Source organism: Monodon monoceros, unplaced genomic scaffold, assembly GCF_005190385.1.
Source record: "Monodon monoceros isolate NGI ecotype Baffin Bay Population unplaced genomic scaffold, NGI_Narwhal_1 Super_Scaffold_6, whole genome shotgun sequence".
Lineage (NCBI taxonomy): Eukaryota > Metazoa > Chordata > Mammalia > Artiodactyla > Monodontidae > Monodon > Monodon monoceros.
The window spans coordinates 98,995,798-99,014,434 of record NW_021703783.1 but is presented as its reverse complement, the minus strand read 5'-3'; the positions used below and the strand labels follow the sequence as shown (position 1 = coordinate 99,014,434).

Genomic DNA, 18,637 nt, shown 5'->3' with positions numbered 1-18,637 from the left:
CTTGTTACAAAACATTGGCACTATTCCCCGTGTTGTACAATACGTCCTTGAGCTTATCTTATACCCAATAGTTTGTACCTCCCACCTCTCCCAGCCCTGTAGTGCCCCTCCCCCTTCCCTCTCCCCATTGGTAACCATTAGTTTGTTCTTTGTATTCTCTGTATGTTGTTTTTTTTTTAGATTCCACATAAAAGTGATATCATACAGTATTTGTCTTTCTCTGTCTGACTTATTTCACTTAACATAGTACCCTCCAAGTCCATCCATGTTGCTGCAAATGGCAATATTTCATTCACTTATATGGCTGAGTAATATTCCATTACGTATAAATATACCACATCTTCTTTATCCCTTGGTCTACTCATGGACACTTAAGATGCTTCCATACCTTGGCAATTGTAAATAATGCTCCTATGAACATTAGGGTACATGTATCTTTTTGAATTAGTGGTTTTTTGGTTTTTGTTTTCAGATATATACCCAGGAGTGGGATTACTGGTCTATTTTTAGTTTTTTGAGAAACCTCCACACCGTTTTCCACAGTGGCTGCACAAATTTACATACACCAACAGTGTACCAGGGTTCCCTTTGCTTCACATCCTCGCCAACAATTGTTATTTGTGTTCTTTTTGATGTTAGCCGTTCTGACAGGTGTGAGGTGATTTCTCATTTTGGTGTTGATTTGAGTTCCCCTGGTGATTAGTGATGTCGAGTATCTTTTCATTTGCCTGTTGACTGTCTGCATTTCCTCTTTGGAAAAATGTCTATACAGTTCTTCTGTCCATTTTTCAATCAGGTTTTCTTGATGTTGAGTTGTAGGAGCTGTTTATATATATTGGATATTAATCCCTTATTGATCATATCGCTTGCAAATATTTTCTCCCGTTCAGGAGGTTGCCTTTTCATTTTGTCCGTGGTTTCCTTTGCTGTACAAAAGCTTTTAGGTTTAATTAGGTCCCATTTGTTTATTTTTGCTTTTATTTCTTTTACTTTAGGAGACGGAGCCAAAGAGATCGTGCTGTGATTTATGTCAGTGTCCTGCCTATGTTTTCCTCTAGGAGTTTTACAGTATCCAGTCTTACATTTAGGTGTTCGATCCTTTTTGAGTTTACATTTGTATATGATGTAGAGAATGTTCTAGTTTCATTTTTCGTACCTGTAGCTGTCCAGTGTTCTCAGCACCACTCACTGAAGAGACTGTCTTTTCTCCATTGTATATTCTTGCCTCCTTTGTCGCAAATTGACCATAAGTATGTGGGTTTATTTCTGGGCTCTCTCTCCTGTTCCACTGGTCTATGTGTCTGTTTTTGTGCCAGTACCATGTTGTTTTGATGACTGTAGCTTTGTACTATAGTCTGAAGTCAGGGAGGGTGATTCCTCCAGCTTTGTTCTTTTTTCTCAAGATTGTTTTGGCTATTCTGGGTCTTTTATGTTTCCATACAAATTTTAAAATTATTTGTTCTAGTTCTGTGAAAACATCCATTGGCATTTTGATAGGGATTGCATTGAATCTGCAGGCTGCCTTGAGTAGTATGGTCATCTTAACAATATTAATTCTTCCAATCCAAGAACACGGTATATCTTTCCATCTGTTTGTGTCATCTTCAATTTCTTTCATCAGCATCTTATAGTTTTCTAAGCACAGGTCTTTTGCCTCCTTAGGTAGGTTTATTCCTAGGTATTTTATTCTTTTTGGTTCAATGGTAAATGGGACTGCTTCCTTAATTTCTTTTTCTGATACTTCATTGTTAATGTATAGAAATGCAACAGATTTCTGTATATTAATTTTGTAACCTGCAACTTTACCAAATTCATTGATGAGCTCTAGTCATTTTCTGGTAGCATCTTTAGGATTTTCTATGTGTAGTATTGTGTCATCTGCAAACAGTGACAGTTTAACTTCTTTTCCAATTTGGATTCCTTTTTTTTCTTTTTCTTCTCTGATTGCTGTGGCTAGGACCTCCGAAACTATGTTGAATAAAAGTGGTGAGTGTGGGCATCCTTGTCTTATGCCTGATCTTAGAGGAAATGCTTTCAGCTTTTCACCATTGAGTATGATGTTGGCTGTGGGTTTGTCACTTATGGCCTTTATTATGTTGAGGTAAGTTCCCTCTAAGCCTGCTTTCTGGAGGGTTTTTATCATAAATGGGTGTTGAATTTTATCAAAAGCGTTTTCTGCGTCTATTGAGATGACCATATGGTTTTTATTTATTCAACTTGTTGAGGTGGTGCATCACACTGATCGATTTGCAGATAGTGAAAAATGCTTGCACCCCTGGAATAAATCCCACTTGACAGTCGTGTATGATCCTTTTATTGTATTGCCGGAGTCGGTTTGCTAGTATTTTGTTGAGGATTTTTGCAAATATGTTCATCATGTTGACCTGTAATTTTCTCTTTTTTGTGTGATATCTTTGTCTGGTTTTGGTATCAGGGTGACGCTGGCCTCACAGAATGAGTTCGGAAAGTGTTCCTTCCTCTGAAGATTTTGGGACTCGCTTCAGAAGGATAGGTGTTAACTCTCCTCTAAATGATTTGTAGAATTTACCTGTGGAGCCGTCTGGTCCTAGACTTTTGTTTGTTGCAAATTTTAAAATTACTGATTCAACTTTATTACTGGCAATTGGTCAGTTCATATTTTCTATTTCTTCCTGGTTTGGGTCTAGGGGACTGGAGCCTACCCACCAAGGGACCCCCAATAGCCACCTTGGGCCCCAGGGCTCGGGGGCGTGCCCCTGCTCGGTGACACTCCACAGGCTGTCACACATCCACACTGGGGAACTGTGCCACCCCCTGGGGCCTGGAGCTCATGCCTGGCGTCTCCTGGAGACTGTGTCTCCGTGAACCTTTCCCTTTTGCCAATTTAATCTCCTTTCAGTCTAACAAACCATCCCCGAGACTGTCACAGCTGTTCTGAATCTGACAGTGGTCTCACAGACCCTGACCCACGGGCAGTGGCAATGGTCTGCACAGGGTGTACTTAGAATGACGTTTCTGTAGACATAGCGCCAACTGCCAAGGCTGTCTGCATGCCTTTGGTTAAACATTCTTCCTCAGTCCCCAGACAGACATCACCATAGCCTGCAGGCAGTGCTCTGCGTGTCACAGCCCTGGTCAGCCAGATGGTGACCACGCGATTCCACACCGCCATGGGGCAGTAGGTGTTTCACAAGGTTAACGACAAGATCCAGAGCTGAAGAGGCCAGCAGCCATGTTCAAATTGCAGCTCATCACACTTGGGGTAGACAGGGAGGCACTGTGGGCCTCTGAGACCCTCAGTTTCTTCTTCTATAAAAAGGGAATCATATATCCCGTCTCCTGCTGAGAAGACTCAATGCCACAAAGTACGAGAAGTGCCTGGCACCTGACTGGCACCCAGCAGTGGTTCAAGAAATGTCCTCTCGGGGGCTCCCCTGGTGGCACAGCGGTTAAGAATCCACCTGCCAATGAAGGGGACATGGGTTCGAGCCCTGGTCCGGGAAGATCCCACATGCCGCGGAGCAACTAAGCCCGTGCGCCACAACTACTGAGCCTGCACTCTAGAGCCCACAAACCACAACTGCTGAAGCCCGCGGGCCTAGAGCCTGTGCTCCGCAGCAAGAAAAGCCACCGCAATGAGAAGCCCGTGCACCACAACGAAGAGTACCCCCCGCTCGTTCGCTGCAACTGGAGAAAGCCGGCATGCAGCAATGAAGACCCAATGCAGTCAAAAAAAACAAGATTAGAAAAAAGAATAAGTCACTGAAACAAAACTTAAAAAAAAAAAAGAAATGTCCTCTCTGGGAGGGCTACAGGCTTTTGTGTGGGTTCCTGAGCACGGGAGCATTCCGGATGCAACTGGTTCAATCCCAAAGGCAAATAATGTGTGTCCCACCTGCAGGCAGACACGCCCACAGTGGGGGACAGTGTCCATGACTGCCCTGCCCAGACAGCTCACAAGGAGGCTTGGGTGGGGTGGGGTATGGAAGGCACCCAAGCACCCAAAGTCTCCCCAGTACAGACCCCTGGCCGCACCCTGCCAGCTGAAGGGACCCCTGCAGTGGCCTCTGAGATTCCATTCGGGAGCCCCACCCCGTGACTGTACCTCTTTCTCTCCCCTGTCCCCTCCTTCCCTTCCCCACCTCCTTCCCTCTCCCCTCCTCCTTCCCTCCCCCGTCCCCTCTTTCTCTCCCCTCTCTTTTTAAAGTCGCGATTGCAACTTAACTTGGAAACAGCGGATACATCAGTAGGCTCCCACAACTTGTCCAGACCCTGAAGTCCAAGACCCACCTGCCCCTCTTGGCGTGGTGTCTGGACCATCCCCTGCTGCCCCCAAGGCTGGCTGCAAGTCCCATCACGGGTCTCCTCTCCAAGCCTCCCAAACCCCTCAGGACCAGGCTGGGGCCCCAGAAGACAACCCGGCTTTGTTTCCACCTCTCCCACCAGGAAACCTGCGCGCGTCCCCTGCCTTCCCTGAGCCTCACTTCCTTCTACAACGAAAAGAAAACAAACATTGAGCTGGGAGGGTTGCCGTGAAGATCTAGGAGCAAGTGGACACGGTTTGCTGGGCGCCTGGCAGGATGCCCATCCACCAGGACTGCAGCTGAGTGACATAGCAGGGCCAGCGCCCACCTCTCCAAGGATGGCCCGCGTGGACAGGGAAGCACCACTGCATGGACAAGCCCTGGGGTAACAGCACATGTCTCTCTGGGCAGCGGATCCAGCCGTGGTCACCGAAGCCCCGAGAGGGGGAGTCTGCCAGGGCTGGGGCATATGGGGGCTTCAATCGGGACCCTGAAGGCAGGATTCCAGAACGACGTGGGGACTCGTGGTGGGACAGGAGCGAGAGGCGCGCCAGAGGGGAGACTCCTGGGGCAAACAAGGCCTTCGTCTGGGTTATAGTTGGGCAGGAAAACAGGGCGCTGGCCACAAGGATCCCGTGGCCTGGACGACCTGTCTCCTTTTGGAACTTTAGTGGATTCGAAAGTTGCTAAAGGCCCTTCCGCCACCCAGGTAAAAACACTTGCCAGAGGTAGTCTTCCAAGTCAGGGTCAAACGGGCAGGTCACCCCATATCCACCCCACCCTGTCAGCCAAATCAGCATCAGAGCCTTTTTCACACACACGTGTAAATGGCGACAGCAGCAGTAATCCTGGGTTAGCTCATCCGCGGCACCTGCTCTTCGCAGGCCCTGACCCAGCCGACGGGACCAAGCTGACAATGGGACGCCCAGGTCCTGCCCCAGAGGGGCTCCCATCCCTGGCTGAACGCAGGGCCACACGGCGTGGAGCTGGCAGGCCCACAGCCCCCCGCTTCTGGGGGAGCTCCTGTGAATGGAGACGTCCTCAACTTCCAGGCGTGCACAGGTCACAGGAACAAGGCCTGGGCCCTCCCACATGTGGCCACGCTCAGCAAACGCTGGCCTGGAGGGCCCTGAGTCCAAGGCCACGAAGCCTGGCAGGGCCTGGGCTGGCTCCTGACCCTCCCACACGGCGTCCACCTGAGTCCCACGAGAGGACGTGCTAAGGCTTCGGCCGCCCTGATGGGAACCTGGCTGGCAAAGGCTCTGGGCACCCAAAGCCAGAGCGGCGTCCCACCTGGCTCCGGCTGTGGGCAAGGCTGTGTGGAGTGTCCGTAGTCACAGGTGGCCTGGCCCGCCCCAGGGAACTTTCCAGGCCCCGCAGACTCCCACTAGGGACACTCCAGTACGTGTCACATCTGCTCCATGGCACGAAATCGGCTCCCCTGTTTCTCAGAAGCGTCCCACCCCACTGCTGGCCCCAAGAATAGAGCTTGAGCAAACCGGGTATCAGGTTGGAGGGGGCAAACCCAGGTCTGGCGTGACACTGGGAGGAAGGTCCCAGGCCCCAAGGGTCCTGGCCCCTCCAGCAGGCTCACCGCCCCACATCCTCCAGGTCACAGTGGGTGCGGCTGACATGCTGAGTGGACAGAGGCCTCTGGGTATCCTGCCCACTTCCCAGGGTCTAACAGACAGAAACCTCCTGACCACCTGAGACAGTGGGGGTGACTGGAGCATCTTGCAAAATCTCCATGACGACAGCGTCCAATGAAGCCGTCTGCACCCTCCCCATACGCACTGGGCTTCGGAGCTGGAGGTGGCCATCGGCCACCCGGCTGTACCGCGTGGGCTTCTGCTGCTCCTGTCTTTAAGATCTGTTCCTTTTTCATGCTGGAACCTTAAGATGAAGACGGAGCTAAAACACACTGAACTCTGACCACACTCAGAAAATGCATTTCTGTTGACCATGGAACACTGATTTTGACTAAATCAAAGTTCTTGTAAAGAAGCACGTGGGTTGCCACGTGACAGTGGCCTGTGTCTCACAAGGCCTAAGCCTGCCAGAAGGTTTCAGAAGTCCTTGGTGCCCACGTCCAATGTCCCAGATGCTGACGGTGAGAAGTTTTGCTGTTTTCTCAGCTTGAGAGCTCACGTCTCACTGTGGTGGGGTTCAGAAACCTCCCCACGTTCATTAACACACACCTGCTCCCAGGTCTGGGTCCTGACCATTTTTAATGTGTGGAATGCATGTTGTTTGGGCCGACCAGGACGCCAGAGCAAAGGTCTCCGGGGGTCACAACGCGGTGGCTCCCGACAGAGCTGGCCCAACTCAGACGCGTGTTTCCAGAACCCAGTGAGCTATGGAAACACACGCCACCCCCGCGGTCATCTCAAGGTGACCGTCTCCCTAGATGCTGCCCCTGCCCTCCCGCGCTGAGGGAGCAGAGGCCTCTCCTCTCCAGCTTTTGCAGACATGCATGTGATAGGTCCTCCAAAACACAGCCCAGACGGCCAGCCTCTGCCTCCCTGCAGGGTTCACTCCTACAGCCACAGAGCCTAACCCGAGACGGGGAAGAAAAGAGACACGAAAAGAGACACAGGGAAATGCACGGAAGACCCAGCATGGCTCCGTGGCTGGCCTCCTTCAGCCACTGCAGCGAGGACCATAAATTACCATCAATTGATTAGCAACGAGTCCTATCAACCCATTAATGGCATTCAGCTATGCCCGGGGAAGTGCTATCAGGTAATGGAACTGCTATGGAGAAAAATAATTTAGAAACAGAGCCAGAGAGAGGCCTCTCCCCTGCATTCAGGGTGGCGTGGAGGCATTAGCATTTTAACCGTGCGACGTCCTGATAGGAAAGCCCTCCAGAGAACTGTCCGGATACCCCTCCCCGAACCACAAGGCTTCAGGCAACGGGTGTGCTTTAAAACTGCCTTCCTCAACGCTCAGTTAAAATCAGATGCGAGGCAGGCCTTAGAAAACTGGCAACGCCCTGCCCCCCGATGTCACCCAGGTACCTGACAGCAGGAGACCATGGCCTAGCCTGGCTCCAGCCGACTTGTTCACGGTCCGGTCAAGCAGGCCAGGAAGACTCCGCCGTCACCTCATGATCGGTGGATTTTAGTAACAAGTAGGTAAGCTCAGAGACGTTCACAATGCTGGTGCTGACCTTCCTAAACATCAGGTGAAACCCTCCGAACAGAACTTCGGAGAAAGCGGCCCATCACAGGCCGTCAGCAAGGGCACCGGGAGAGCCTGCCCGGTTGTATTGATCAGCCCCTCTTGCTGGACATTCAAGACACCCAGACAAGGCAGGTGGGGACAACTTGGGGAAGGGAGTGTCCTGAAAAGTTCAGGGCCCTGGCTGCCCCGCTCCCATCTCTGCAGGGACTCGATTCTGTCTGTCCTTTTGGAGAACCATTCCGGAGCCATCAGTAAAGCAGGGGTGCTGTGCTTGGGGTCCTGCCCTGGAGAGGCCCATGCCGTGGACCCAGCACAACTGTGACCACGACAGCAAGGGTCTGCGGTGAGTCCACAGCCCCAGACCCAGGGGCACAGAGAGGGGCCATGAGAACGGGGCCACACACACCCTGCCCAGCCCTCCTTCAGCTCATGCCTGGGCCTCCCAGGGGAGAAAGGAGACCCTCGCAGGGCCCCCGACTCTGTGCCCATCCAGGCCTACGACATCCTCCCACCTGCGGACACCACTCACAATGTGCGGGCCCAGTGGCGCGTCAGGCTCCGCTGGCCGCCCTGCTAGAACTGTCAGGGCTTGTGAGCCCGGGTCAGAGGGAGAGGGCCTCCTTCATGCGGTGAGTGTTTACGTGCGCCCGTGAGGTGTATCCACCACCTCTCTCCAGCCACAGCCCCGGATCCCTGGGAGGATTCGCGGGGTCAGAACGGCGAGGTCAGCAGAATTCAGCCCTCCGAGGGGCGGCTGTCTCCCCCTGCCCGGCCCCGTGTCTGCCCCGCCCCGCCCTGGGCACCCCAGGCACCCCCTTCTCTGGAGAGATGAGTCTGGACCGCAGGGGTGTTCGGGCGGCCAGAGCATCTCCTGAGCACGCTCGGCTGCTGGACCTGGCAGCCAGGGCGGAGGGTCTGAGCGCAGGCGAACAGGCCAGGGGGAACCCACGGCTGGGCAGGAGGCAGGCCCCGGGCGAGGACGCCCCTCGGATCAATCCGTGCGTTTCCTCCCCAGCAGCTCCCCATATGCAGAACGTGAGCCTGTCCTGCGGGGGGCGGGGGGTGGCCCCAGGGTGGAGGCCGAGCAAACCAGGCAGGGGCTGTGGGCTTGAGGGGGCTGGGGGGGGGGGGCGGGGTCTTTCTTTTCTAGTCTCTGTTGAAGCAGAGTTGTTGTACAGGGCTGTATACATGGCAAAGTGGATGCGTCATGCGTACCCATCTATCCCCTCGTTTCAGACTCTGTTCCCATACAGGCCATTACAGAGTACTGAGTGGAGTTCCCTGTGCCCTACAGCAGGGCCTTATTAGTTACCTGTTTTATGTATGGCAGTGTGTGTATGTCAGTGTCCCAATCTCCCAATTTACCCTCCCCCCTGACCCCTTTGGTAACCATAAGTTTGCTGTCCACATCTGTGACTCTGTTTCAACAGTGTGGTCTCGAGAGTTCACGGCCGCTCTGAACGTCCGGAGGGTGGGTGCAAGGACAGGCTGTGGCCAAGGGGCTGGCAATGGGGGTAGGGCCGAGTCCTGGCAGCTCTGGAGCCGGGGGCACCCTAGGCGTCGGGGAGGAGGTCAGAGGGAATGTGCCACCAAAAGAAGGGGCCTTAGGAAGCCCGTGGGCGGGGAAGGCAAGGCTGGCCCTTCCGGGCTGTTCCCCTGCCAGGACCCCAAGTGTGAGTCCCCAGCTGTCCTCCACCCTCACCCCGCGCAGGGCGACCGGCACACCCACCGCCTGCCCTTGGGCAGAGCTGCTGGGCCCAGGCCCACCTGCTGACCTCCCCCAGCCCTGTCTGTCGTGGGCGCCCTGAGGTGCCGTGGCAGGTGGCTCCGGGATGTGGGAGGATGTCAGCCTGGGGAGGGACCACGGGAGGCAGAACCCAGCCCTCGAGTTCACTGCCAGCCAGGTCCCAGGGACTCACTGCTCAATCGGCAAGGTCCTTGCAGGCCCGCTCGGTGTCAGGGAGTGTCCTGATAGGTTTGCTCTCCAGCTCAGCCGCGGCGGAAGCGGGCACAGCAGCAAACCTTCCGCAGTCCCTGCTCTGCATGGAGGGCCCCCCACCCCGCGGACGAGGCCACATGCTCCCTGTGCTCAGGGACACCTGGTCATCAGGCCCAGCCCACTGGGCACCAGGCGGCCCGAGCGACCCACGCCTTCTTTGCAAGTGCACTCGAGGTGTCTGTCCAGCGATATTGCAACTTCCTTGTGTGAACTACAGCGAAATCTCACTGGTCCTTCAGCCCAAGGAGCCCAAGTCCAGGCGAGCGTACGCTGCCCTCTGTCACCCTGGGATGAGCTGGTCCTGGGATCGCAGGTCGGATCCCTGCAAAGTATGAGACTCACTCCGTTCTGATCCTCGGGGCGTCTGGGGCCTGGAAAGACCATTAGCGCCATCACCATCAGGTGCAGAGACGGAGGCCCCAAATCAGAAGGGATGCATGTCTGTGGCGTGTGTACACACATGAGTGCACAAAACCAGGGACACGGCATGAAGGGCCGGGGAAGTGGAAGCAGCGCACAGGGAGGGGAGCCCTGAGCTGTCTGCTCCTGCTCTCCAGTGCGTGGTCCCCAGGCCTGTATCCTCCAGGGAAGCCGCCAGGCCACACCTGTGCAACCCACTTCTCTGGTTAAAAAGGAACCGGTGAGGAAAAGCTCTAGGGATAGTCAAGTCCCCAACCACCCCATCCCCGTGCTGCCCTGGGCTCACCACCTGGGGTCTCCCGGGACTAGGACTCTGGCGGGGCCGTCAATGGCTTTGGCTCATGACACGCGAGTCTGAGACTGAAAAGCAACATGCAGGCCGGGGCTGGGGGCTGCGGGGAGACCCGCACAAGTGTGCGTGTGTGCGTGCGTGCGTATGCAGGGGTGCTGCCTGACACAGTGGGATGTGCATCTTCACGAGCTGTACCCACATACAGAGCAGCACATCCCTGCCGCCCCACGGGCACAGATGGCATGAGGAAGGCGATGGGGTAGGGCTCCCGAAGGAAGGCGGCAACAGGCTGCCCAGGGACTAGAACACGCTGCCTGTTGGGGAGGGGGGTGGGCAGGGGCACATCCTGAGGCATAGGGGGTCTGCATGCTCCCCCTGCCGGCACAGGCCGGCTGACCCCGGGCACCATCCCCATGCAGGGGCTCCTAGGGCCCAGCCAGGGCCCAGTGACAAGGCTGGCGGGCACAGGCTGGAACAGAAAGAGCCTGGCGGAGCCCCATCAGGGATACAGGCAGCAGGCTCTGGCGTCCCCCAAAAAGGACTGAGTAAAGGCAGCTTCCAGGCAGCCAAGGTCCCGCCAAGGGCAGCAGAACTTTTGGAGGGAATGGCGTTTATGAATTTGTTCCAATGGGCTCTAGACAGAAATCTCCAAAATCATGCCTCTTGAAAAGGTGAGCATCGTCAAACCGGTGGGTAGATGACGGACAGGTAGTGGGCGGGCTGCCCTGTCCCCGTTGGATCAGGAATGTTTTATTGCCTCTAAATGGCTTTATCACCATCAGCAATAAAGTTATATGTGAGATATGGAGAAATCAGGATGTGGAGAAGAATCTGAGACCAACCTCAAGCCCTAAGGCTGGTTCCAAGCTCTGGAGACAGAAGCGTGGGGAGACACTGTCCCCTCCCAGCAGACAGCCTTTCCCACAGCCCAGCCGGTCTGGGCACGACTGGGGAGATGCACCTGCCAGAGAAGGCGACCGGCTGAATGTCCTCCCACCCCCGTGTTGGCTGTTCAGCTACAGACACGGTCATGAGGTTGTCACGCTGCTGGCACTGAGCCCCAGGACCAGTCCCGATTCAACGAAACCAGGAAACGCCAGAACAAGCCTATGGACTGCGGACCCACAAACTAAATCAGAGGTCCCAAGGATGGGGGGGATTCTACCCCCAGGGGACACACAACAAGGGCTTGGTTATCACCCCGGGGGGGGGGGAGATGGAGACTACTGGCACCGAGTGGGCGGTGGCCAGGGATGTTGCCCAACACCCCACCATGAGGAAAGTCCACCCTGGAGAGCAACCTGGTCCAAACGTCCACAGTGCTACGGGGAAGAAGCCCCAGGGATGTCCTGAGAAAGCAAGTATTCAAGGAAAATAAGGATGGAGTAGAAGCTAAGGAAAGGAGGTGAGGCTGCTGGGAGGGTCTGGAGAGCTCTCCACTCTGGCAGTGTGAAAGCTTACCAAGGACCCTTTGAAAACAGTGAACATTTCATTGAGATTCCACACGTTTTTCTTTCTTCTCCTTTTCAATCAGACGGTGTTAGAACCAGATTTCATGCTCTGGATCCAACAACTTCAATTTTCAGAATACATCTCTCCGGCCCCGCCCCCAGTCCTTTGGCCACACCCAGACCCTCAGCCCCACCCCTAGCCCTTAGGCCTTGCCCCCAGACCTTCGGGGCACCCCAAGTCCTTAGGGCCCAGACCTTCAGCCCCGCCCCGGTCACAGCTCACTGCCCAGGGCGCCAGGATCAACGAGTGTTTTCTCAGAGAATGGGGCAGTCACTGCCCGAAGGCCCAGAGCCGTGACAGCCGGCATCCAGGTGAACACACAGAGCGCTGGAGAGGGAAAGGAAGCGGTGCATTCAGGGGAGGCTTCCTGAAAGAGGAGTTCTCCACCACTGGGGTCAGGGCATGTTCTGGAGACCAGTCCAGCTCAGGGTTCCCTCGCTGCATCCAGCAGAACTGTGGGGGAGCTGCCGTGCGAGGGACCCCGCGGACAGTGGGGTCTCGAAGTGAGTAATACCAGGGCATGCAGGAGAGAATGGGCACACGCATCACATTCCCATGAAGGGAGCCCTGGGGTGCCGGCCCCGGGCCGAACTCTGCCAGCCAGCACAGAGGGATGGAGAGGGCCACCGGGGCAGGAAAGATGGGCTTTAGTGAGGCCCTGAGTGACGTGAGCGGGGAGGCGGCGAGACGGGGAGGAGAGGACTGGTGCCGGCTCCTTTCTAAGGGAAGCCACGCGTGGGGATCTCCCGTCGGCCAGCCTGGAGGCGGAGGGGCCACCAAGGACGATGCTGATATATGCAGAAGGGACTCGGGTGACGGTGGGGAAGACAGACCTGGAGGATGGCTAGGTGTGTTTTGGAGAAGGACTCACAGGAGGCTGGGCACAGGGACAGAGCTGGAGGCTGCCCTGCAATGCAGAGGCCCTGGCGAAGGCCAGGCAGGGCAAGAGGAGGCTCCAGGGCTGGAAGGGGATTCAGGGCCAGACCCTGGGCCGAGAGTTTGGGGCAGGCGGTGACCTGAGAGAAGGGAGCAAGGACCCCAGCAGAACACGGTGCCGAGCCCAGCTGGGTGCCCCGTCCTCTACTGCCTTTGCTTTGTGCTAACCGTCCAGCACCCCCCACACTGGGACGCAAGCGGTCTTGCCCATCTCTGTGTCCCCAGGCTTCCTAATTCCTCATTACACGAACAAGCTGAGGCACAGACGCCAGGGGCCGGCTCTGCACCGCTCTTGCCTCCAGCACACTTAGAGGGAGGGCCAGGTCCCCAGGTGGGACCCCACAGACGCCAGCCCCTCCACGGGGGAGGCCGACTCCACAGCAGGTGACACACCAGGGCACAGGACCGAGAGGCGGGAACATCGTAAGATGAGTGGGGTCTTCCCCAGGGGACATCTCACCAAGCAGCCACTGTCCCACCAGGCCTAGACCCACCATTTCCGAGGACGCCGCAGGCACGCCAACTTGGAGCTGGGCCTCCCGAGAGCCACGAGGACCAGGGGATGCCGGAGGAGTCCCGCCGGCCTAGTTGGAGACAAAAGTGATTCCACACTCGACTCCTGCCAGCCATTGGAATAAATAAGTAAACGTTACAAAGCCTGCGGGAGCCCTCCACCACGTCTGCAGGGTGAAGGAGAGATGGGGCGGCTTGCCCAGATCTGCCGCCAGCTGCCGGGCCGTTTCTGGAAAGCCCAGCCATCAGCCAGCTCGTGCTGCCTGCCGGGAGCTTCAGTTAGCGCCACGCCAGGGCCCAGATACGGAAACCGTGGGGAGGGGGACGTGGAAGGAGGAGCAGGCCATCGCTGGACGCTTCCGCAGAAGCCGTGGGAGCCCCGGGGCAGCCCGGGCAGCCGGAGCTCGGCTCTGGGGTTCACGGATGGCGTGCACGTTGCCTGCAGAAAGGGACACCACCAGGCACTCTCAACCCCATGTGCCAGCCCCGGCCCCTGAGAGGACAGCCAGTGACAATCCCCCAAACAAATGAAGTCCAGCAGATCCAGCGGCAGCCCCCTCTGCCACCAGCATCCGACTGATCCCCTCTCACGCAGGAACCCTGACCCACATCCTCCTTGTCAACCCATCTCCTCTCCAACACTCAGCGGGCACCCAGGGCTCTGGGTGACAGGTGGCGTTCTGTAGACGTCATTAACTCCAGAGCACCACATTTTAATGCAAAAATGAGCCCTTGTAAATCAGCGCAGCTGAGAAGCTATATAAAGGAATGGGGATTTTAATGTTTTGCTTTTCTTCCCATTTCTTGTGCCACATTATCATAACATATTCCCCTAATCACACCCATAAAAGTCACCTGAAAATACTTCATGCCACAAAAGCTGATCTCCATATCTCCTCCCGGGGGATGTCAAGTGGCAGGTCCTGAGCGAGAAATTCCAGGGTGGAATTCAGCCCAGACGCCTGGTACCAAAGACCCGGCCAGCTGAGTTATGGCACACAGCCCCCGTTTGGGAGGCGCTATCCTCTGGCCTCGCTGCAAAGAGTGAGTTGCCAGGGGAGTCCTGGAGGGCGTGGCCCCTCTTGGTGGTGTCTGGGCTGGGGGGGGGGGGGGGGGGGGGGGGTGGGGGGGGGCACCAATTGGTCTGTCTGGCTTCCAGGGGCATAACCTCCCCCAGCTCGCCGATCCTTGGGCGTGGAGTTCCACCAATACAAATCCCACAAACAGGCAATCTATCTCCTTATGTTGTTGAAAGAAACACACAGCACATCTTCTCCGGCCAGAAATTCATCAAATAAAAAACACAGTAGGAGAAAAAAAAAAAAGATGAGAAATAAACTTCTGAATGTCATCACTTCATTCAGTTTCCAGTATTTCCAATTTCACCTCTTGGAAAACCCCAGAAATCAAATTTGAACAGCAGGAAAGTGGCATATTCTAATCTCTCCTAAATATGCAATAAATCGTATTTATAAGGAAAATGCAGCATCAGAAAGCCTACGTTTCTTTAGTATTCTAATGGATTAAAAAACAATTCAGAAGTTGTTTGTAATTTCTTCTCGTAATTGCATGAGGTCTACGGTATGAGATTTAACTTAAAGCTGCCATTCAATTTTGATGAGATTTATTTGAAAAAAAAAACAAGTCAAAAACAGAGTCCCATTGCCTCTCGCACCCTACTCCCTGGTACTTTCAAATATAAGACTTTCCTCCCACCCACCGTTTACACACCAGGAGCAGCTGTCCACCAAGCCCATCCAAAGAGGAGACGGGCAATCTACGTGAACGCACAGCCTTCTCGGACTTCGAAATAAACACCGTGCACGGTGTCAAGTCACAGCTTAGTGTCCTAAGGCCGCCACTAGCTCATCATTCTCTCCACCTCCCTCACGGTTTATTACAGCCAGTATGTTGTAAGCCAGCACAGCAGACTGCATCTTCGGGGTCTCGGGGTTGAGCACAGCACACAGGCAAACCACTACGGTTTTGCCAGAGCCGTCCCACTCCACCCAAGAACCAGGTCCAGGCAGAACTCGCCTCTCCAGATACGCTAAGGGGAAGACGATCTAACTCAGCGCTTTCCAAGCCATGAGGACAGAGGTTTCCCCAGACCAGAGAGGAGAGTTTCAATTTTCTCATCGGAGCTCATCACCTCCCCAAGATAAGTCTTTACCAAGCGTCCATCCCTGCTGTAATGGGAACGTACACAGAGATGGAGTCTGCATCTCTAAAGAAAGCCATCAAGGGCCCCCTTCCTCTTTCTGTTTCTCCTGTCAATTGTTCCCCAATAGGAGAAAAATGACAAGGCTGTGTCACTATAGCAACTAACTTAATTGGTGGACTGCAGGTCTTTCTCCAGCCAGAGGGTGGAGCCCATCTCCTTTAATATGAATCTCAGCAGGCGGCAAGGAAGGGAGGGCTTTCTCGGGGCCAAGAACAGAACACCCCTAACCGAAAACGACGCCAAGAAAGATTCCAGTTTTTTTCTAGCAGCGCCAGAAAGTGAACACCTTTTGTGCTGCAGAGAAATGCACAGATTTAATAGGCAGGATAACAATCCTGTGTGACACTTACCAGTCTCCCTAACTAATGACACAAATAGATCTGCTCCAAAACACAGAAACATTTTGGGTAATAAAAGTCCTTACTGATAACAAAAACAATTTACAGACATGGGTGCTATAACTATTCTTCTTCATCCCAGATATACTGGAAAAGAGAATGAAATCACAGGAACTGTTCCACTTGCATTTTATTTGCTTTATATCAATTCTAAAAAAAAGAAGTTCTTTTTTCTCTAGGGCTGGTGTTCCAAGCTATCGATTATTATCATGTCTAGTTCGTATTTTAGTGTCTTCATTCCTCCAAGTGCATATGTCTATTTTGTATATTAGTGAAATGTTTTAATTTCTCCAAGTGCCTTTCTGGTGTCATGGGGTGTGTCCAAAAACGTTATCTTATCGTCAGCTATTCCATTCCATGGAGGTGGAAACAACCATAAAAATGTGGTTAACCCAAGCTTCAGTTATTAATGATTTCGGCCATTCTGGATTAGATGGGTTTTTTTTTTTTTTTTTTACCAAATGTCGTCGTCCTGGTGGAAAAGCTGTTTCCAGAATGCCAGGGAGGCCTCCGCAAAGCAGCCTGAGTGTCCAATGGGATCTCGGGTTCCACCAAGTGTCTGAGCAGCGGGCAGGCCCGAACCGCCACCTGGAGCAGGCAGCAGTCTGGCAAAGGTCTGAGTGTCAGGACAGACATAGCCGGTCCCCCTTCAGGTTCAGGAGGTGCTGGGTGGGGGGGTGGAGTGAGCAGAGACTGCACACAGAAGGTGAGAAAGGAAGGCCCTGGCTGGCGCACCTGGGGTGGGAAGTGTTGAAGCCACAGGGCAGGGCGGAGGTGTCATGTACTGAACAATTAGCAGTTGCTCCTCTCTGTACCCGGAGGGCTGCCTCCCCGGCCAGCCTGTTGTTGCCGGGTTCTCGCCTTGGCACCAACGATGTTGTCCCCAGAGCCGGGGAGGGACCGCAGCCTGGGGACTTGGGGCACAACAATCCCCTTCCCAAACACTGCTGGATGAGCCCCCCTCCCATGCTGCCACCAGGAAGTGCATTTAAATGACACCTCCTGGGTGAGCCCCGAGTTTACCTGCCTTTCACCTGTTCCCCATGGCCAAGGAAGCCGGCTGAGGCTCTTCTCTGGAACCCTGGGAACGCTGCCCCAGGGCCCCGAGATGGCCGCGAGGAGCTGGGGAGAGGGCACACACCTCGCTCAAACCCCCAGAACAGCCCCCCTCCAGGCAGCCAGCGCAGGAACGCATTCGGAGGGGCAGGCAGGGTGCAGCCGGGATGGCGGTGCCAGTCTGGGCAGTCGGGCTTGCGGCCCCACGGGGAACCTTCCCGCTCGGAGACCCCTCCCCACGCGTCCCCACGCGTCCCCAGCAACTGCAGCGAAATGCACAACCCGGCTGAGACCAGCAGCACGACTCCTGCTCTGAGCACCGGGTTTCCCCCGCCATTCGGGGAGGATGGGGGGGGGGCTGTGCTGTCCCAGGACTCCGCGACCGCGCGCGCCCCGCGTCTCCATGGCCCGCCGCGGTCCCATTTTGGAGAGAGCGAAGGCTCGGGCTGGGAGCTAGGTGGCCGAGGGCTGCGAGGTGGTGGCGGGGAGCGAGGCCCCGCTCCGGCCTCTCTCTCTCTCTCCCTCTCCCTCTCTCTCTCTCAATTTTTTTTTTTTTGTAAAGAATCCATATTTTTCCGTCGCCCATGGCAATTCTCCATGAAAGGTGTTCCTCAGCGCCCGTCCTTTCCTCCCGCTGGGATAGGAAGGGACCCGGACCCTGTGCCAGGCGGTCGGCGGGGGAGCCCACCTGCCCGCACCATCCCGGCCCGGAGCCTGTGCCCGGGACGCTGACCACTCCCCACCCATCCAACCAGCCGCGAACCCGTGTCCGGAGCATTGACCATCCACCCCCACCGCAGTCCCTAGGCTGTGCCCAGCGTCCCACCAGCCTCCATTCCCCCAGCCCCCAGCCTGTGCCCCGGGCGCAGCCCCCCCGACACACCCAGGCAGACCCCGACCCTGCTCGCGGTCCCCCAGCCTGTGCCCCGGGCGCCCGCCAGCCCGCGCCACCCCAGCCCCGAGCCCGTGGCCCCGCGCCAGACCCACTGGGTCACCGGCTCGGGTCCTCGGACCCTACTCGCGAAATGCCGGTGGAAGCGGCGAGCCCTCTCCGGGCACCCCAGCCCTCACTTATCTTTTTTAGGAAAGCGCCGGCGAGCCTTATTCCCGGGAAGGCAGAAGCTCCAGCCGCGCGACCTAGCCCGAGCCCCGCTCCTGCCCCAGGCGCCCCGCTCCGGACTCGGCCGCCGCGTCTCCCGCCGGAGTGTCGCCAGCGGAAAGCTCAGGGCAAGGCGCTCCACCGACAGCCCAGGCAGCGCTGCCCGCCCGCCCCGGACCTGCCGCCGCCTCCGGAGAGCGCGGCTCGGCTCGGCCGGGAAGCCGCCGGCTCGGCTCGGATCGCGGGCCTGGGCCGGGAGTGGCGGCGGCACGCCGGGCAGCCGCGGGCATCGCCGCGCAGGGACGCGCCGCGCCACCCGGGGCCTGGTGCCCGGGCCCTGCCCCGGAGTCGGAGGAGGGAGGCTCAGCGGTGGCGCCGGCCTCCGAAGTGCCGGCCCCTCGCCCTCCCGGCCCAGCGCAGGACCGGCGGGTACCCGGGGGACGGCGCGCCCCGAGCTCGCAACTCCTCACGGACTCCGGGCGGCCCGCGGGGCGCCCCGCCGGAGCCGCGGCCCGGGAACGGGGAACGGGCGCCGGGGCCGGGACCGGAGGGCCGGCCGAGGACCCGGGCCGCGCGGTACTCACTGCAGTAGGCGATGAGCAGGCTGGCCAGGATCATGAACGCCCAAAAAGTTGAGGACATGCTGGGCAGGGCGGTCGCATCTTGCCGGCTGCTGGTCCTGGGCGATGGCGCCATTGAAGCCGCGGCGCCCGCGCGGG

General features: G+C 56.3%; 1 protein-coding gene across 2 annotated transcripts in view; it reads right to left on the bottom strand.

The window, feature by feature from the left end:
- The window catches only part of TAFA5 (TAFA chemokine like family member 5), a 192,365-nt gene extending 173,734 nt beyond the window's left edge, over positions 1 to 18,631 (bottom strand). For both annotated transcript variants that reach the window (XM_029205210.1, XM_029205208.1), the window contains exon 1: positions 18,503 to 18,631. In XM_029205210.1, the coding sequence (XP_029061043.1) occupies positions 18,503 to 18,614 (112 nt within the window). In that variant the 5' untranslated portion in view covers positions 18,615 to 18,631. The remainder of the gene's footprint in view (positions 1 to 18,502) is intronic.
- Positions 18,632 to 18,637: the final 6 nt, after the last annotated feature.